The sequence below is a fragment of the Aphanomyces invadans genome (genome assembly GCF_000520115.1).
Source record: "Aphanomyces invadans strain NJM9701 unplaced genomic scaffold supercont1.3, whole genome shotgun sequence".
NCBI classification, from domain to species: Eukaryota; Oomycota; class Saprolegniomycetes; order Saprolegniales; family Verrucalvaceae; genus Aphanomyces; species Aphanomyces invadans.
The window spans coordinates 137,553-156,276 of record NW_008580148.1 but is presented as its reverse complement, the minus strand read 5'-3'; the positions used below and the strand labels follow the sequence as shown (position 1 = coordinate 156,276).

Below are 18,724 nucleotides of genomic sequence, written 5' to 3'. Positions count from 1 at the left end.
GAAACCGTGTCGGTTGGGTGGTATCCGGATTGGCGAAGATTTCTCGCATGAGCACGAGCGGTGCGAGGCCGCGACCAAGTTCGTACCAACGGCTCCCGCTCGCCGACGATGGTGACAGCCCTGCCAGCGTGGACGCGAATGCTGAGACGGAGATCGAGGAGCTGAAGAAACGGGCGCAAGGCAAGCCGCCAAGCCGTGCTGAAGTCATCAGCACAAAGATTCACGCATTCCTGTGGATCGTTGGTGCCGGGTTTCTCCTGTATTACTTGGATGTCATGCACGTGGCATTCCGTGACTCGCGCGTCCATCGGTGCAATTGGAGTCGTGTTGTTCATGGACTCTCATGGTGCTGGGTGTGTGTAGGGTGTACTTTAATCTTGGGCTCGTGTGCTTTGGCATCAACACGTGCATCACGTTGTACTTGGCGATCTGGCTGCCGTACGTCAAGAAGATCGACTTGGAATGGAACGTGTACTGCCCCCGAATGGTGCCCACCGCGACGATCGTCGGGGTTGTCTGCGCGCTCATGTAATGTCCCATTCGACTCGCGGTGAAGGAGGAACACGTCATCATGGCGCACGTGTTTTAGGTTCACGATGGGTCTGTGGCCAGTGTGGGGCTTTTTCACCCCCGGCATCTTGTTCGTTCTGTTCCTTGGGGCCCTCATGACCGCTCATTTTCTACCCGCCCTATAAATCATTCCATCCTGGGCACAACGTCTTCCTGGTCAATCAGCAGCGTTTGATGACCAAGGTCCACTCAGCAGCAACCAGAGTACATTCTAGCAAGTCGCAGTAGATGTATCGCTTGGCAAGCAATGCCTTCAAACCTCTGCCAATCTAGCGGCCAACAATAGCCAACCCTCTGTCGGTCTCAGCGAGCTGCTCCAGTGTGTCTCCGATTACATGCGAGATGGTTCGCGACGCACAATCCGGGCGGAGGAGTACACGGCGGCGTCATTGCGGCCACGTTTCGGGCGGATGCCGCCACACCTTACGTCGTGCGCGCAAATACTGGAGCAGGGCGTAATCCAACAGGAGCATGAGGTCGCGTCATGAGAGTATTTCACGCCTAAAGCACGATCGGAAGCTAGCGCAACCGCCGCCGCGCAACGCTCTAGACTCGCCATGCGATGACGCTCTGAACGTTTGAATCAAGAGCATCCTCCTGTGCCATGGACGCAATACGGTGAACTACCACCACGTCAAGACGCTGGGGTGAGCACACGACGTTGGCGAGGTGTGTAAAAGCGCGTGCGGCGCCGTCGACAGCGGCGAGACTGGACCAAACGAGTTGTGCTGTCATGCCGATGTAGCCATCGTTCGTGCACGGTCGATTGTCGCATATGTAAACAGCCGTCGATCCGCAGCAACTCCATGGAAAACTGTTTGGAATGCCCTATGGTCGATGACGACAGTGGCGGGACATCCTGGTTGCGACATCCATGTTTTGCCCGTGCGAACGAGGGGGCGCGCGAGCCAACCGATCGGTGCAGGACGGTGCATTTTCAAGCAGCACGGCATAGCTCCACGGGGAGAAACGGGTGCTGGGGTGGCGGCCATTGCCGGGCAGAAACGATCGAGTTCGCGGTGAAGCACGCGCGCGACACAAGGACGTCGTTTTTCTCGATAAGCAGCGACCTCCATCGACTGCAACCACGTCACGTGGATGCCAATGGTCGGGCACTTGAAGCAAACTGCAGGCGGGAGGACGATCGATTTGGTTGGACTCGACAACGGCACAGAAGAGTGTGTTGAAACTCTTCCACAACATCGTGTGCCGTGCTTGCTGCGAGCACGGCGTGGCCAACGACGACTCGTCGAACGGACGGGCTTGGTGGAGCGATGGTCGTCCCAGGAACTCGTATGGTGTGGTTGTCTCCACAGCGAGAATGCAACCTCTTTCAGCCCACCACGCCACTCGTTTGACGGACAGCGGCTCACAGGGCACAAGGTTCCTCCATCTCTGCAGCACGACCCCGTTCGAAGCAATTCATGTTGCTGCATGTAGCCCTCATTCATGGCCGGTTGTTCCCTGGCGAGATTATCTGTCTATGCGACGAAAACTGCAAAACGGCGCAACGTCGGACGTGGCAGCAGTGGCCATGGCATATTCGGACAACGGACCGCTGCGACGTCCCGTTTGACGACCCTCATGACGAAAGGGCCTTCCCGTTTCAGCAGTCAACTCGGTCAACAACTCGACAAGCACGACCCTGTCATCACGGCATGCATGGACCCATCCATGAACGATGAGACTAGGCTACAGCGGATGGGGGGGTACGTTGTTGGCGGCGTGCAACCGCTCGAGCCGTTCCTGCCTGGCATGACTCGCTCCACCCCCCGTTGCAGGGGGCGCCTACCTGCTGTACTCGACAACGTCAGCAGTCGACGAGCATCCTGTCGTCGGGGTTGGCAGCGCCACCACGCCACGGCTCCACCCTCGCAGTAAAAGTCCGACTCGAAGTTCGCATGGATGGAGCACAATGCGTCGAACGGTTAGTACTTACTACAGTTGGAGTATTAGGTCTGCAGACGGTAACCAGATAACTGCATTGCACAAACCATGTGGAGGTCGAGACTCAGTGGGCGAGCCAGGCGCTGCCGTAGAGCCACCGTGGCTCGACAACAGTGTGCGAGACGACGATGCCATCACGACTTCCGGTCGCGACCCTTTTCACCTCATGCGAATGGCTACGGCAAACTGCACCACTTGAAAGTTCCATGTGGCACCGCAGTCGATATCAAGCGCGCCGTCGTCGTAGTTGACGACGTCATCGTCGTTGGCAAAACGTAAGAGCAGCGTGTGGCGAGATGAGGTCGCCGCAGGAGGTGGGCGATACAGCTGCCATGCTCGCGATTCAAGTAGAGGTGGGGGTGGCACCGGCTACAATAGTAGCATCTGGAATGAGCTAGTAGTACTAGACGCCTACAGGATGGGCGAGCCATTGTGGCGACGTCCAGGGTCGGTCGCTGCTCCATCGAGCGCCGCACGACCGAGTCGTGGCCGCCAGCAGCGGCAAGTCCATTCGCGCGACCTCCGAACGATGTTTTCATGTAGCCTCGACGGCATCGACGGCTGCACCTACTAGCCATGGGCATCGTTGAGCCGTGGTGGTGGCCCGTCCAGCCAGATTGCCATGTGGCGTCCGTCAGTAAAAGCAACCCAGAGCCACCTGCTGTACCATGTCGACGGGTGTGGACGAGGACCAGTTTGGAATCTGACATGCTGCGAGCGTGTGTGCTTTGTGTCCTGGCTTGCGCTGCCGCCGCCGCTGCCGACGCGCGGTGGGCGACGTTCCTGGCTTTACCCAACATCACGTCCATGTACGGTCACACTACGCTTCACGGTGTGACGTCGTTGTAGTGAAACCACTGTGACCACGGGTGACGAGCGATACCTGGACGTGCTGTACAACGGCGAAGAGAGCCGCGAGTACGCCGAGTCGGCGGCCCCTTGCCAACTCACACGGCTTGGATAGGACCTTTCTCATTACACCCGACTTGACACTGGACGACGTCGTCCTGCCCGAGGGCCTGCGCAAGTTTTCCCTCACGCGCGTGAATTTGGCCGCTCTTCCCGACGGATTTCAATGGCCATCGACCGTCGACACGATGTACGATGATCGGCGCGTGATCACTGCGTGGGCTAACTAGATGGCGTAGTGACCTGTCGTCGAATGCCTTGACGAGTGTACCGACCGACTTGATGTGGCCCGACGAGCTCAAGACTTTGTATGCACTCGCGTCGTGGTGATGCCTGATTGCATCGTTTGATTAGGTCCCTTGCCAACAACCACTTGGCAGACTGTGTTGCAAACTTGCCTGCGTCCGTGACGTCGCTGTACGCTTCCGAATCGATCGATATGGTCGCATGGCTCACGCTCGCGTTTCGTCCAGAGACCTCGGCGAGAACGAATTGAGTTGCATCGACCAGTGCGAATGGCCCGATGCGCTCGAAGCGCTCACGTTGTCTGGCAACCCGTTGAATGCCGTCGAACCCACGCAATCGTGGCCTGCCCAGCTCAAAGAACTGTACGTGTACCGCGAGTCGTTGCGGCGCCGCTCACCATGCGATGCACAGGCGCATGGACAACACGCAGCTCGACAGTGTGCCACCAAATCTTCCCTCGTGCCTCCAGCAACTGTACGAGACGATGCGCTCACGTGCACGGGGTCATGGTCATATCGATCGTAGGCACTTGACCAACAACCACATTGCAGCTTTTCCAAAGAACCTCCCGTCGTCGCTCGAATCCTTGTACGTCGCCACGTTGGTCGCCGATCTCATATGCGCGACGTGCTCAGGTCGCTCTCGTACAACTCGATCAAGTCGGTGCCTGCCGCCCTGGACCGCTTCCCCAACCTGAGCGTCTTGTAAGGCATTTGGTCGCATGCCGAGCCCGAGCTTGAACGACTGTGGCATGTAGGCAACTCGACAACAACCAGCTCACGTCGCTGCCGGCCAAGTTGGCCTTGCCCACGGGGTTCCGCATGCTGTACGACCCATCCGCGCGATCGCCGCCCGTGCCGCTGACGGCGTCCGTGTAGGAGTTTGTCCAACAACATGCTCAAGTCGCTGCCGGCCAACTGCAATTCGTGGCTCGCCAACATTGAAATCTCGATCGAGTTGGACGGCAACCAGCTCACGGCGCTGCCGTCGAACGTTCAGTTTCCCGACGAGACAAACCTGGCCAACAACAAGATCAAGGTGCTCCAGAACATGGCGCTGCCCAAGACATTCCGCATGGCCAACAATCCCCTCGAACGCATCTCCCGCGTGCGTGTGGCGGACGGCAGCTTCTGGCAAACCTCGCCCGCCACCCTCAAGTCGTTCTCCATGGACGATGCGTCGTTTGCGGTCCTGGAAAACATGATGTATGGCTTCTCCAGCATTGAATGGACCGTCGACGCCAAGTCCGCTGCCGCCGCGTGCAAGGCCGAGTCGGGCGTGCTCAAGCCTTTGAACGACGGAAAGCTCCGTGTGTGTGTCGTCCCTGGTGCGCGGCGCTAACTCGTGAAAGAATGAAATTTTCCTTTTCAACGTGCGTCTCAACACCATCGTGCGCCATCGAGTATCCCGAAGGCACACGAGAGCGCCACGATGCTGCTTCCGGGACGCGCCATGACTCGGCGAATATCTTGCACACGCCCTCTACGCTCACGGTTGACGCAAGGACGGACCGCAATGTTGCAAATGATCTCTATCGTGCCGTGTCATCGTGGAAAGCGGCGGCGGCGACGCCTCCTTGCCCATACGACGAGAGCTAAGCACCACACAACGCATCCAAGAGATGCAGTTGCGAGCTGTGGGTGACTCCCGTGGTTACCTCTCGAGATGTGCGGGATCGCATGCAGCGTGAAGTCCATCATGATAGTGAACCCTACGGCAGGTTTTGTTCGCGACATGAGCTGGGCTTGGAGAGTGGCGCGGTTTTCGCTCGACGGTCGCGGCGCGTCTGTGTCGTTCGGGTACAACAAGTCAGCGCCACAACGTAATTGGTTGTGGCGGCAGATACAAAGCCATGAGGCCTTGCAGCACAGCCGACGGACGCTGTGTTCATGTCGTACACCGACCCATAGCCGAGGCGCCAGAGCAGCAACGTTGGCGCGGAGGTCGACGGCAGGCGCGATCGATACCATACGGTCAAGCAAACCATCGGACGTTCGACGAGACAACGATGCCGAGGTGTAGGCGATGGTCGTCGCGATAGCCGCGACGGCAATGCCACACACGAGCTCAACGTCTACTAGATCGAGTGGGCACTCTGGTGGAGGCTGGCACCACGGCGAGAATGGCGCATGGAATCGTTTAGGAACATGCGGCTTCACGCGCGCGAAGACGATGACAGCGCAGTCGTCGAAACCATCCCGACTCTGATAACTATGCGCCGTCGCGCACCACGGCAACTACGACACTAGAAATGCTGCGATCGCGTCGACCAGATACAGCGTCGACGCCAAACACGTCCTCTCGCAGAATGTCAACCATGCCAGCAAACAGCGCATACATGTTGAAGCCCTCCATGCTCCCCACAATACAGATACCAGCACAGCCCACAACGGGGAGCTTGACCCCCGCCGTGTCCATGCTCCCCACAAATATCGTCAGCACTTCGTCCGAATGAAATACATGGTGTGGCCGATCCGCCACGTCTGTAGTAACCTCCCCGACGTCAAGGAACGCAACAAACGTCACGACGACCCGTCGCCAACGGAACAAGCAGCTCCACAAGTTCACGAGAGGTCGGCTGGATCGAGCCGTGGGCCGTCCGACCGAGCTGCATCCGTGGGACTTGGTAAGAATGGAATGCGCCATGGCGGGGGCGACGAGGACGTCCAACCCCGGCGACATCTTCTGAACTGCGTCGACAAAACCCGCATTGCTTTTAGCATCCGTCGCGGCAGCGATCGCGTTGAGGCATCGGTTGGAGCTGCTGTATAGACCCTGTGACGACCTCGATTCTGGAAAGTCCACAGTTCTGGTCGCGCGATGGCCATCGCGGCGGGCAAATCGAAACAATCGATGGCGGACGTCGTTGGAGGTCGTTTCGGGACACACGACGCTGCCACCAAACGTTGGGGAGGTCAAGCGTTGATTTGTGCAGGCACTAGGAACACCACTTTGTCCGTCAAGCATGTCGCGCGATGCTATCGACGGCGCTGTGGCGACCGTGTGTTGGTATACTGTCGATGGCCGTCGTGGCCGCACGATGGCCGGGCACGGCACGATTCGCTTGTCCACCGACTCGAACGGCATGAACTATCTCAGCTCAACCTCAATTCGTCCCGCGCCGCGACGACCGATTTGGTCCAGCAGCAGCACGCCTTTCATGGACTGGCTGGCACAGCATTGGCGGCGCTAGTCGACGTCAAGCTCACCCCACCCACTGCATTTGCATGTGGCGTCACCATCCACAGGTCGATCCCAAGCCCCCCGGACGAATGTGAAGCGGAAATCGTACGACCCGTTCGTGCGGCTCTGCAACGTGGCACTGCACCCCCACCGCGCGTTTGCGGTCATGTTTGTTTTGATGAAGGGATTCGTGGCTTTGTCATGGCTCCGTGTACTTGTTGACGATCGCGGCTTGCCGCGTAGCCCCTTCCGACAGCAAGTGCACCGTGTTCTCCATTTGAATCGGACCCAAGCCCCGTTTTGGCCATGCCAGCTTCCTTTGCAATGTCCGTGTCGAAGCTATCGACGACAACCACGCAGCCCACTCCGCGTTGCGCACGACGGATTCCACGTGCACAGAGCCATTCGATGACATCGCAACACTGCCGCGCCGCCGAGTTGGCCATGGGCCATCGCCGGCCAAAGTCGACTTGGTAAAGTTGGGCGGAGATGCACACGATTTGGAGCGAGGCAGCGGCGACTTCAACCTTGGTTGTGGTGTGCTTCATTCGAAGGATTGAGTCCAGAAGCGGCCGACGTTCTGGTGTATCGGCCGCCGTCAAGGAGCGCGGCAGCGTGCGTTCAAGGGTCTCAAACAACCAGTCGGCGATTGCATATAATGTGGTGGCCCCGGACGACACGTCGTTGGCAAATTCACGGTGGATAGCTCCATGGTCGACGACGCGCTTTCGACAGCGGACAGACTGAAGAGCACCGGCCAAGAGGAGCAGTCGTCGAAGGGATTCGTTGGGGTAGGTGCTGCAGGATGAGATCTGCGCTGACAGGCTTGCGCGCAGGCAACACTGGGGATTGTTTTGTGTTGCTAGATGATGCTGGGTTCACTTCGAAGCCCATGGCTCTTGGCGTCAATGAGCAGTGTTCTCCATCGCGAATGGTAAATGGCTCGGGTGGACCTGGCCAGCATTACCCAGGTGCGACCCTTTCGTTGCGTGGCCGTCAGCTTCGAACAGAGACGCTATTCCCGCGGTGCCGTGTACAAGCCGTGGCGTGCCTCCGATTCGATTTCCCGGACGTCGACAGCCTCACGCCGGCTACACATCCATAAACTGCCGCTCCTTGGACTAACGTGCAGCACTGCCATGGGATCAAGCTTCCAGTGGCGACGACGCCAGCTCGAGATACCATAAAGAGCCGACTTTGAAGCATCGGTGGTCGCGCACGACCTCCACGGTCATCCGACGCACCCGTTTGAGCACAGCGGTGTCCCGTACGAAGCAGCGCACGTCCGAAGCGCGACACACGTGCGTTCTTTGCGCCCACAACGAGCACTCTACCCTCGATTTGGTGCTGCAACTCGAACCGAGTCAAGATACGAGGTCATAAAAATCAACTACGTCGGCGGGGAGGGGCCCATCGCTTGCTGCGGCCAGTCTGCGAGCCACAACACGCCGTCGGGGTGTTCACATGCACGGCCATCGCAATGGTCACGTCCCAATTGTGGATTCGACGCTAGGAAGGCTGGCCAGTTTGTACATTGAACCGTCGTTTCGCTCCGCACCGACTCGCGCGGATGCGCTAGAATGCGCGAGCTCCCCAAGTCGACGCAGCAGTATGGAGGACGCTCAGTTGTGATGGCTCGAATTTTCGAAAGACGATGCAACGGATGGATTCATATCGAAGGTGGAGATGGGGAATGTGCCATGCGACGTGCGATGATCCGAGCTCGAAAGTGTGTCGGTGTGGGGAGCTCTCGTTTGCTTCGTACACAAGGGAGGATGGAGATGGTACAGCTGAAGCGCTGGCGCGATGGCAGTTTGGACGCCCGTGGATGCAGTTCACCCTCAAAACTCGTGGGCTGTGTGTCGCAACACACCCAGATTATCGTGCGAGCTAGCTTCTTGAACCTACTGGACAATGAAACACTGGTCGACCTTCACCCTGCCCCATCCTGCACAAGATAGCCGCCAGCGGACTTTCCTGGCCGTTCAACCGGTTGCAAAGGGCCAGTCGTCCTCAGCAGCCATCCCTCCACACGAGGAGGTTTAGCATCTCACGAGCGTGAAGCTAACAATAGCTCGATCACTGCGCGACCTGGTACCACGACTCGGAATGGAGAGCCGCGACGAACGACTGTCGTAGCAGCCCACGAAGGGCTCAACGTATGGATTGCCGGATCATGCTGGGCTTCCACGGAGCAACCTCCTTGGTTGGTTGCGCGCAGTCGCGGTGGTGCAGATCTTCCAGGTCATCAAGAACGGCTGGGGGGGGCGAGATGATGTGTGTCTGTGGAGTCGAGAGCTTGGCGTCCACTTGTGAAGTAGGCGTGCTCTCACCACAGCCTCCCCTGGGCAACAACATCAATAGCCACATTTCGTGAACTGCACACAGCTGCGCCGTTGCGAAAGTGCGTGGGCCACCCTACGAAAGGTCCCGACGACGTCGAGACGGTTCATATCAAAGCGTTCGATTGAGAGATCGGGCGACCGCACAGCGACAGCACAGATAGTCTTAGATGCATCATCCAGCTAGACCACGAACCGAGTGCGCACGTCTTTCGTGGCTGACGATGGCAAGGCACACAACGGCGAGCGCTGTACCGGCGCGTGGTTATGTTTCGGCTCAACAAGTGAACGCCGCCCCCAAGAACGGAGCCCCGCCACGCAGGCTAGCGCATCCCGTCGGCGCCAAATATCCCACACCCAGTGGGCCAGTTCGTCTTGTACTACGCAACGAGTTACCCGTAAGTAGGAAAGTCGATTACATACCTCTAAGCCAATCCTGTTTCTTCACACCATCGAATTTTGACCAATCGAAGAGGAGTACTAATACTCCTGTCTACCCCCAGCACCCAAGCACCCCCAGCTCTCGTGCGACCGCACACGCACATCATCCAGTTAAAAAGGTTGTCAGCCCTACTACAGAGACATATCACAAGGGGGAGTCGCGATCGTTGGCTGTCCCAGTTCATCTCGAATCGATCCAGTTGATGGCTGCTGAGCCGAGACGTGCCAAGGATGCGTGCTGCGACGCCCTATTTGTTCCTACCGAGGCAGTATGATGCGTACAGAGCGTCCATGCTGGGGTGCTATTTGATGCAAGCTGCGCAAAGACGATGGGGGCTCGACATTTTCGAGTGATGGCGTTGGCTGGGACGTTATTTGATTACATATAGTATATCAAAATAGTACGGTATTTGCCCGGTTTGGACATTTTTACGCAATTTGATGAATCACGTGGGAAATCCAGATTCAAGTGAATACGAACACAAGTCGCAATCCACTTCACTTTTGAAAATGCCGAGCCACCCGCCTTGCTTCTTTAGCCCGTGCCCGCTGCCCGCGCTCAACGTCCACGGCGTGTACAAATGCGCCACCCACAGGTACCGCGCCAAGTGCAAAGTCATCGCGTGCCCAAACCAAGCGTACGCGCGCAACATGTGTGTCCGCCATGGTGGGAAAGCGACGTGCAAGGTCGAGACGTGCCAGTCCAAGTGCCGGGTCGGCGACTACTGCATTCGCCACGGCCCCTCGCCGACGCGGCCTCGCTGCAGCGAAGTCCACTGTGACAAATTGGCCCACTCTTCGACGGGCAAGTGCTCGCATCACGGCGGTGGTCACCGCTTTTGCACGATCGACGGGTGTTTTTCCAAAGGCCAGCATGGGGATGGTTTGTGCAGCTTTCACCGGCACGTGCAAAAAGCATCTACCAACCACACGACACAAGACGATTGCGCCACAGAGTATCACGACAATGCAGCGCTCATGGCGTTGCTCATGGACTCGGACTGGGCCTTGGACATTTGGGACATTCCAGACGTCCACCCGTGCATGGTCGAGTGCCTCGATTCCCTCTACTACCCAGCTGCGTCGCTCCTTTAAGTGTTTTTCAACGTGATTGTTATTCTCGTCTACTTGTTTTTGAAAAGACGAAGTGACTGCAACGTCGAACGGCACCCAACAAGGCTATCACCATGTTGAAGCTTGTGATACGGCGACGCGAAGATCTGGCTTCACCACATCTTTCTCCGCATAGCGTGAACGAACACAGCCACAGCGATGTCCATCGCACACAAGGTGGCCGACCACCCGGTGCCATTGACTTGCGAGCAACAGGCCAGGTGCAAGTTGCCTTTTCAGTTTGAGCCAATCAGCGTGCATTCTGGACTTCACGAGCCAATCGGGATACAGTGTTGGACTACGCAAACATGGGCATGTTGAAACTTTGTCGAGTGGCATGTCCGCTCTTGGCCCAGGCAGCGTTGAAAGACCAACAAGCCATGTTGCAAAACCAGTTCAAGCAGGGAAGCCGGACCTCCCCCATGACCAGTCTCACTACACCCGTGACGGCTGAACAGACCCATCCTTCGAATGCATGGCACTTATCTATACCCCCACACAACTGCACTTCCCCCCTTGCAATCTTGCCACGGGAGCCTCCGGGCTCGAACCTGTCAAATTTCAGGCGGGGGGACGCCGCAGGAGTCCACGGCGCGTGCTGTCGATTTGAAAAAGTACGTGCACGGATGTTTCGCGTACTCGCCGTAATCCAGCAAACTTGCAGTACCTTTGCGGTGGAGCACGCATACATATCCAACGCTATGTCGGTGGGTGAGATGGAATCGTGTGTCGCTGGGACACTGCAGCAGCATCCAAAGTGCACGATGAATAGCCAAGGACCGAAAGATGACGTCGGGGGCGTTCGTGGCGGACGGGGGATGCACGCGCACCAGAATATGGATGATTTCGACGTTCCCGTCAAAACCACGCTGTTTTGTAGAGGGTGTAACTGCCACTCAACGCCGCGGGGCTCTAACGGCCGAAACCGTTCCATCCTCCGCCGCCGCGGGTCCCTGGGCTCTATGTTGATCAAGACGGGGAATCTGTTCAAGCAGGGGGGTGGTCGGCCCGGTCGATTCCAGCGCAAGAACTGGAAGCCCCGATGCTTTAAATTGACGACCGAAGCACTCGACTACTACGACTACAAATCTGGCCAACTCAAGGGCACGATCGACTTGACCGCATGCCTCGGTCCTCAAGCAATTGAGGTGATGCCTACCGACTGCGCTCGGAAATCTCTCTTTTCCACAACGCCGATGTGGCGCATGGCCATCCAGACTCGCACGAGGCGCTGGTTCTTGGCAGCGGACACCGAAGCGATCCTGGTCGAGTGGGCTGATGCGCTTGTGATGGTACTGGGAAAACTGCAGCTGCGACAGACTACACCTCCGTTGTCTCCAAGCGCTGCTGCATCTCGCGACATTGCCGTCACTCAACCTTGCGCATGACGCGCGTTCAACGCCACACACCTCGTTCCTTCTGCCCGCGCTGTTGTGCTCGATCGCATCTTGAAGCTAACTTTAGCATACATCTTCAAGTAAATACGACGCTCATAGCACGTCTCAACCTCGATACACATCTAGGTAAGTTTGCTTATGCCTCGGTCGATCAAGAACAGCATGGCTTCCACGCCTGCGTTTCACATTCCAACAATGACGTCGAACGGGTCGTTGGTGTGCTGCCAGCTTCAGTCCTATCGATCGTGTGTGTGCCATTCGCGAGTCCAGCGCCCCATTCAAATCTTCTATAACCGGCGGGCGGTCAACGTTGAGCCAACGTGGCTTTTCACCGCACGCAAAATCCCTTGATGCCGGCTACGCTGCAGGCACAACCATGTGTCAGCACGACGCGCTTGAACAAGGTCGTGCACGGGGGATGCACGGCAGCTCGTTGTGGCGCTTTCAACGTAGTGGATGGTCGGACCAGCGACGACGTGGGCTGCTGTCGGTGCGGTCGCAAGGCGCGTCCTTTCGACATCGGCCGATGCGCCGAGAACCTTCCTCGAACCAGACGGTGTTGCTCGTACAGGCGGACGACAATGGAACGGCTTCATTTGATTGGCTAAAATCACTGGGCGTGCAACGCGATTGGCTGAAGGAAATCATCCGGATAAACGAGATCATGGACGCGTTTGATTGGCCAGCCTTGGGACCTGGGTGAGGTGGGAGGTCCGGATAAGTGGGTGCTCCGATCTGATTGGTTGCTTCCGAAAGTTGCAAATTGCGTCGCGCATTGCACACGACGCGGAAGTTTTATCACAAAGGATGTCGCGGTCATGGGAGCCGCTCCCGCGGGGGTTCTTCTTGCCGCCCCGGATGAGCTATGATGAGGAAGAGTACCTGCGGAGCCTTGCGAGGACTTCCATGAAGGAGCTCATCCGCATGAACTCGTTCGCGGACATGTCGATCCGGTGGAAGCCGACAAAGTCGGGCAACGACACAAACGCCCGCGTCGCGCTGTTTCAAGGGGATGATTTGTCCCCGACGCAGTTGACGTACATTTGCGCCAAGATGGAAGTCCGCGGCACAGTCTCGGAGATTGCAGACCTTTTTTACCCCGACGACGAACCGTTGGCAAACCTGAGGAGGCTCTTCCCCGACCTGCTCGACGCCCAATCCATCTACACGTTGAATCTCCCATCCGCACGAGCGCCGCGCCACTACATCGGCATGCAATGGATGGTGTTCGAGTCGCCGTCGTCGCTTATCAAGCACCGAGACTTTTGCGTTCTCGAGGTATGCGTGTGCGCTCCGACACGTTGCCGCCTCTTGACATGGCGATGTGCTTCAATGTAGTGCCAGGACGAATTCACAGACGGGTCACAACGACTGGGGTGGGCGCGATCCCTGACGTCCATCAAGACGCCGTGGTGTCCCGACCTCGATCGTTCGTCGGGCATCATCCGGGGCAGCATGTTTCGAACGGGTTGCATCTTCACCGAGACGGACTCGCCTGGGCGATTGGACGCCACCTACTTCGTGCAGATGGATTACAAAGGATCCGTGCCAAAAGCGATGCAGGTCAGTGGGATGCGCCGGCACGTCAAGGGCATCTTGCCCTTGGTCGAGTCGTTCATCCTGCAAGGTCGACTTCGCGAAACCCCCTTCCTCACGGAACCGGAGCTCGTTCCCACGACCGCGCGGCGAAGCTGCCACGTGTGCCATTTGGTCTTTGGCGCTTTCCACCGACGTCGGCGCTGCCGCAAGTGTGGCGAAGTTGTGTGTGTGGGATGCAGCAGCCACGTTGCATTTGACGAACTCGACGGCCTCAAGCTGCGCATTTGCACAGCTTGTATCATGCACGTGATGCTTCCCGACGAATTCCCGAATCCGATGCGGTCCCAATCGCAACGTTTCCGGCCCGATGACGACTTGGACGACATCGATTTTCATTTTGGCGTGACGAATGGCCGCAGCAGTCGCGGCGGGCCCCTCAGCGCGACCGGCCAAACTCGACGAACCAGCCAGACGTGGGACCAAGACTCAACCCCAATCACGCCCATGTCTCGAGGAACCCCCATGTTCAAGTCGCCGAAAAACAAAGCCAAAGAGAAACTCCACCCGGACCACCATACATTTAGCGTCTACGCGCCGCGCGAGCGACTCGAGCAGCCCAAGACCCCTCGCCGATCGAGTGGCGAGGAGCGGCCTCGTCGCTCAAGCCACCGCCACCATGCACCTTCGTCAGGGTCGGATGAGTTCCAGCATCCTTTGACCACGCACCGATGGCCGGGCAAACCTCGACCCAACGACAACCGCGACGCCATAGCAAGCGACGCCGCCGGTGGCCACTCGATACCACCCATGGTGACCCAAGCCGACCCCCACCGGTATCGCAATCGAGCTATCCATTCTTCATGCCATGACAGCATCGTGTCCCCGCCACCAGTTCCGACAACTCCGCTTCCCGAGCCACACGACGATGGCCAAGATGACGAAGTCGACTTGTCCAAGTACTCACTCCACGGGATGATTGCCCACCAGCGCGTGCAACTCCAGCGCATGCACGAAGCACATAACGCTGCGGTCAAGCATCGCTCCATGGAGCACCACCTCGTCCCATCACCCAAAGTGTGCGAGTCCGCGCCGAGCGACGTCTTCAGCATATGCGATACAGACATCATGCAAAACTATATGATGAATCGACTGCAGTCGCCCGATGACCACATCGTAACGCGGCGTCGGGGGCCTCGCCAAGGAGCGTCCGAGTTGCACGTCCCCAGCGATCCCGACTGGGTCGAACACATCGAAGCGGCGCCGTCCACGAGCGATGGCAACAGTCCCCGGTTCATTGAGCTTCCACCTGACGACCCGACGCGACTCCGGGCCCCCGCAACGTTGTCACCGGCACCATCGACAAACGACAAACCTGCCGCCGGCCACCTCGACGTCGATCTTGCTGCCGTCATGCAGTCTGTGCAGTCGTGCCTTCAGAACGACGGCACGTTCGAGTTGAACGCCGCCGCGTCGCAGTCCCTCTTGGAGCTGTACAGCCAGCTCAAGCACCTCCACTTGGACACTGCTGCGCCGTCGCCACAAGCACCGTGACGGCACCTCCCCCGATCTACCGATCTAAGTGTTCCAGTGCAATTTTTTCCTAGCGTGACCCATGCGTGCTATCCCATCTACCACATCGACCCGCGTGACGCTCCCGAGTTGGTGTCGCCAATACAGATCGCCCCATGCATGTACACGATTTCCTAGCTTAACGTCGTGCACATCGAGTGGACGACGATTCCCACGGGGTTTACGCATCACCATGCCGTGTGGCCTGGTATGGAGCAAGCATGGCATCGTCGAAGTCGAGATCTTTGAGCTGTTGGAGGAGGGTATCGACCTTGACATCACTCGGCAGGACGGTCGTGCCCCGTCTGTCTCTGCGATTCAACGGCGGCGGGGACGGCGGGGTGTACAAATGCACAAGCGGGTGCGGCGCCGACGACGATGACGGCCGGAGCGTCGGCTTGGTCTTTGGTCGGAGAGGCACGGACTGGCGCCGACTCGACGACCCGCTGCGCACGCTCTCCAAGACAAACGTGTCGAGCACAGCATACTGATCGTCCGAGCAAACGTAGCCAGGATCTTCCTCCACCACCACCGTAGTCGACAAACTCGTGCCGGACTTGGAGTCCACCGACACCCGCCGCACCCGGGCGGCAATCCCAGCACTCGGCTCAACCGCACACAGGTTGCACACACTCGCTTTGCGATCCTCGACGTGCCACACGCTTTGGCACGTGGAGCACGCCATCTATACATCCGTGTGTGGGTTCGATGCCATACCGCATACTTGACGTACCTCGCCACACACCGAGCAACGGAACCGCGCTGCACCGCGGTCGGGCAATATTTCTTGGCACACTGCACACCGATTTCGCTTGGTCGCAGGCACCATCTCGAACGGCGACAGTGCCGGCACAGTGATCACGCGCCGGTGGCGAAAGTACGCGTCGAGGTGGCCAAGCGCCCGGGCGCGTCCCCGCAGCACCAGTCGGATCATCCACTGCGGCACTGCTCCCTTCAAGTCTGCCTGGAGCAAATACATTGCTTGCACGATGCCAGGCCGCTTGGTTTCGCGGAGCACCAACCCACCTCGGCCAATGTGCATCCGAACGAGCCCAAATGTCGCGTTCAAATCGGGGACGCATGCCACGTCGACCGATTCGATGCTGCGACCGTACCCGCGAACGCCGTTGCGATATGTGAACGCCTTGGAGCACTAGTCGCACAAGCTAAGTACGCGTTGGCCGTCGAGGGATCAAAAGCGCACACTACCTCGACGACGGTGCAATCTCGCGGCTTCATAATCCCTTGGACGGGGCTTTGCAGCGCTTCCCATTTGACCCCGATGTACTCTGCAGGGCTCGTGCACAGTGTATACAGCGACGCACAGTCGACGACGTCTGTGTAATACATCGAGCAAAAGTCGGCAAAGTGGTCATGCGTGTCGAAGCGCAGCATCGCGGGCGCTTCTTCGATCGTCGCTTGGATCGTCGTGACGCCAAGGATCGTCGCCGTGGCACGGTGGCTTCCAAAGTACAAATGCAGCCCATCAAGATCCGAGTCGAGACGCCACCGCACCGCCGCCGTGTCAAGCTGGCACACGTCGACGAGGTCGGCGAACCCCGACTGCGCACGCTGGACGAGCGCGTGGGCTTCAGTCGCGTCGAGCGGCGGGCACACGAAAAAACCTTTGGGCACAGGCAGGGACAGTCGTCGCACCACCATCGATCGACGGGTGTGCCTCGAGGAGGAAGAGTCGAGTGTCGCGAAGTTGAAATGCCCCGACACTGCCGTGGCGGCCACCCCCAACGAATACGCAATGTCTACATCGGCAAGAGTGGGCACGTCCTGGTCGGCCTTGGTACGATTTCCTGATCGTATGTAAGGTTTCAAAACAAGATGAAAGATGCCACGTGGATTGCATTCAATGTATTAAAAACTTATATTTGATATAGAAAAAATGAAACGTTGCATGGATTTTGGTTCGTTGGACATTGTACCGTAAGTGACTTGGCACTTGTAACATGGGTGACCACCAAATGGCGTCGGCGGGGTGTGTGGAAGAGTTGACTTGGTCAGCGTTGCTCGAGTCAAGTGACCCGGTTATGGGTTGTGTCGTCGGCACGACAAGACACCCGTTGGTCGACCCGACACACCGTAGCCACTCGCTTCCTCGTGTTCATTTGTCCTGACAATGTACACAAGCTCGCCGATGCCACCACGGGGCCGCACGCATGCTTTGTGTTCGTTTGAAGCCACCAGCAGAGGCCAACGGGATACGCCACGCGACGTAAAGAACCCACATGCGTCACGAATCTTGAGTCACTGGAAACTTTAGCGACATGTTGCAATGCTGAACCCTGTTCCCTTGTCACGGCAAGTCGGAGCGCCGAAGCAATGCCCAACGTTACTAGTATTACTACTAGTAGATGCAAATCGCCGAGGGGGAACTTCACTGAACCCACACACATCGTGTCGCCATTGCACAAAAACCCACGCTCCACATCGTCGTCAAGATGTCGTCTTTCTTCTGTAGAATACCGACGATGCTCCTGCCCCTTCGAGTAATGCCGAAATGAACGCAAATGGATCAACCGTCGCGCCGCTGGGCCACTCGCCATGTTAGAGAAATGCTGTAACTCGTTGAAGTGCGAGGTTCACATAAGTCTTAATTCCGATCTCGTTGGGAGCACAACTCGACTGTACTAGTATGCAGTACTAGTAGTCTACCCTGAATCGTTATGGCGGATGCTGGTTTGAAGATTAGTGACCAATTCGCATGATTGGCTTATTCACACCGATATTTCCCAAGATCGTCCACCATCCAAAAAGTTGTGCCAGCATGTTAATGGATAAAAAGTCGAATTCAACGGAATGGCGGGTTGTTGCCTCGAGTGTTCGAAAACGAAATTCGACCTCTCTGAAGGATAGATATATTGCGGGTCGACGACAGCGGATCTAGATGGACGATATAAACAAGTTTGTTGGATTCATGGTGGACTGCACTCGATGACGCTTTGTCTTGTCTCAAACTGCCTCACTCTACAAGGTAAGTGAAACGGGAAGGTCGACGACTCCAGGTGTCACGTCGAACGTGTGTAACTTGTATAGGACTTGCGTCGGAGCCGCACGATTGCCAATGCTACATCGCCACAAAAGGACCAGGTTGTTCATTCAATACGCTGCAAAGGAAAATACGGTGGCACAACGCAGTCCGAGACAATCTATGACGGTGTTGACCATGGCGACTTTCGAAGGACGTATTCGTAGATGATTTCGGAAACATGAACCCCATCCAACAGAACATCGTGGAAACAGTTGGGCAAGGGAAGGTACTTTTATAGGGAAATTGGTAGTGACCATCTCCACGTTTCTGGCACCACCAGCGCATGTGTGTCATGGCGAGCGCGACACATCGACAACGAAACGAAAGGGCGCTAGCATGGCGGCGACGTCGTCGGGACTCCATTTGCACACGCACGGCACCCCACCAAAAGCTCCACTTGCCGCTGCCCCCCGGCTTCTTCCGCT

At 57.6% G+C, this 18,724-nt stretch overlaps 7 protein-coding genes across 7 annotated transcripts; 5 read left to right on the top strand and 2 right to left on the bottom strand.

Annotated features, from left to right (window-relative positions):
- Nucleotides 1-33: 33 nt before the first annotated feature.
- H310_01787 (hypothetical protein) lies at nt 34-879 on the top strand. The gene is made up of 3 exons (XM_008865029.1): nt 34-310; nt 364-528; nt 590-879. The coding sequence occupies exons 1-3, from the start codon at nt 48-50 to the stop codon at nt 693-695; spliced, it is 534 nt and encodes a 177-aa protein (XP_008863251.1). The 5' UTR covers nt 34-47; the 3' UTR covers nt 696-879.
- Nucleotides 880-3,115: 2,236 nt separating this feature from the next.
- On the top strand, nt 3,116-5,056 carry H310_01786 (hypothetical protein). The gene is made up of 11 exons (XM_008865028.1): nt 3,116-3,326; nt 3,367-3,435; nt 3,482-3,616; nt 3,666-3,734; nt 3,781-3,843; nt 3,900-4,034; nt 4,084-4,146; nt 4,198-4,260; nt 4,308-4,376; nt 4,430-4,498; nt 4,551-5,056. Exons 1-11 carry the CDS (start codon nt 3,226-3,228, stop codon nt 5,011-5,013), a joined length of 1,299 nt encoding a protein of 432 aa, XP_008863250.1. The 5' UTR covers nt 3,116-3,225; the 3' UTR covers nt 5,014-5,056.
- Nucleotides 5,057-5,883: 827 nt separating this feature from the next.
- On the bottom strand, nt 5,884-6,354 carry H310_01785 (hypothetical protein; the record flags this gene model as incomplete). The annotated part of the gene is made up of 1 exon (XM_008865027.1): nt 5,884-6,354. One exon carries the CDS (start codon nt 6,352-6,354, stop codon nt 5,884-5,886), a length of 471 nt encoding a protein of 156 aa, XP_008863249.1.
- A 3,794-nt stretch (nt 6,355-10,148) lies between these two features.
- H310_01784 (hypothetical protein) lies at nt 10,149-10,763 on the top strand (the record flags this gene model as incomplete). The annotated part of the gene is made up of 1 exon (XM_008865026.1): nt 10,149-10,763. One exon carries the CDS (start codon nt 10,149-10,151, stop codon nt 10,731-10,733), a length of 585 nt encoding a protein of 194 aa, XP_008863248.1. The 3' UTR covers nt 10,734-10,763.
- Nucleotides 10,764-11,654: 891 nt separating this feature from the next.
- H310_01783 (hypothetical protein) lies at nt 11,655-12,250 on the top strand. The gene has a single exon (XM_008865025.1). The coding sequence runs from the start codon at nt 11,714-11,716 to the stop codon at nt 12,137-12,139; it is 426 nt and encodes a 141-aa protein (XP_008863247.1). The 5' UTR covers nt 11,655-11,713; the 3' UTR covers nt 12,140-12,250.
- A 667-nt stretch (nt 12,251-12,917) lies between these two features.
- H310_01782 (hypothetical protein) lies at nt 12,918-15,386 on the top strand. Its single transcript, XM_008865024.1, has 2 exons — nt 12,918-13,426; nt 13,487-15,386. Exons 1-2 carry the CDS (start codon nt 12,956-12,958, stop codon nt 15,236-15,238), a joined length of 2,223 nt encoding a protein of 740 aa, XP_008863246.1. The 5' UTR covers nt 12,918-12,955; the 3' UTR covers nt 15,239-15,386.
- H310_01781 (hypothetical protein) lies at nt 15,320-17,020 on the bottom strand. The gene is made up of 3 exons (XM_008865023.1): nt 16,466-17,020; nt 15,990-16,409; nt 15,320-15,941 (listed from the first exon to the last, which is right to left on the bottom strand). The coding sequence occupies exons 1-3, from the start codon at nt 16,916-16,918 to the stop codon at nt 15,438-15,440; spliced, it is 1,377 nt and encodes a 458-aa protein (XP_008863245.1). The 5' UTR covers nt 16,919-17,020; the 3' UTR covers nt 15,320-15,437.
- Nucleotides 17,021-18,724: the final 1,704 nt, after the last annotated feature.

What these genes read in the sequence shown, in the direction of transcription:
- H310_01787 (XM_008865029.1), top strand. Translation starts at nt 48, where the DNA reads ATGAGCACGAGCGGTGCGAGGCCGCGACCAAGTTCGTACCAACGGCTC. An exon ending in CGTGACTCGCGCGTCCATCG is followed by an intron (nt 311 to 363) that starts GTGCAATTGGAG and finishes GGGTGTGTGTAG; the next exon opens with GGTGTACTTTAATCTTGGGC. An exon ending in GGGGTTGTCTGCGCGCTCAT is followed by an intron (nt 529 to 589) that starts GTAATGTCCCAT and finishes CACGTGTTTTAG; the next exon opens with GTTCACGATGGGTCTGTGGC.
- H310_01786 (XM_008865028.1), top strand. Translation starts at nt 3,226, where the DNA reads ATGCTGCGAGCGTGTGTGCTTTGTGTCCTGGCTTGCGCTGCCGCCGCC. An exon ending in CCCGACGAGCTCAAGACTTT is followed by an intron (nt 3,735 to 3,780) that starts GTATGCACTCGC and finishes TCGTTTGATTAG; the next exon opens with GTCCCTTGCCAACAACCACT. An exon ending in CCCTCGTGCCTCCAGCAACT is followed by an intron (nt 4,147 to 4,197) that starts GTACGAGACGAT and finishes TATCGATCGTAG; the next exon opens with GCACTTGACCAACAACCACA.
- H310_01783 (XM_008865025.1), top strand. Translation starts at nt 11,714, where the DNA reads ATGTTGATCAAGACGGGGAATCTGTTCAAGCAGGGGGGTGGTCGGCCC.
- H310_01782 (XM_008865024.1), top strand. Translation starts at nt 12,956, where the DNA reads ATGTCGCGGTCATGGGAGCCGCTCCCGCGGGGGTTCTTCTTGCCGCCC. An exon ending in GAGACTTTTGCGTTCTCGAG is followed by an intron (nt 13,427 to 13,486) that starts GTATGCGTGTGC and finishes GCTTCAATGTAG; the next exon opens with TGCCAGGACGAATTCACAGA.
- H310_01781 (XM_008865023.1), bottom strand. Translation starts at nt 16,918, where the DNA reads ATGGTGGTGCGACGACTGTCCCTGCCTGTGCCCAAAGGTTTTTTCGTG. An exon ending in GAGATTGCACCGTCGTCGAG is followed by an intron (nt 16,410 to 16,465) that starts GTAGTGTGCGCT and finishes TTGTGCGACTAG; the next exon opens with TGCTCCAAGGCGTTCACATA. An exon ending in GTTGCTCGGTGTGTGGCGAG is followed by an intron (nt 15,942 to 15,989) that starts GTACGTCAAGTA and finishes ACGGATGTATAG; the next exon opens with ATGGCGTGCTCCACGTGCCA.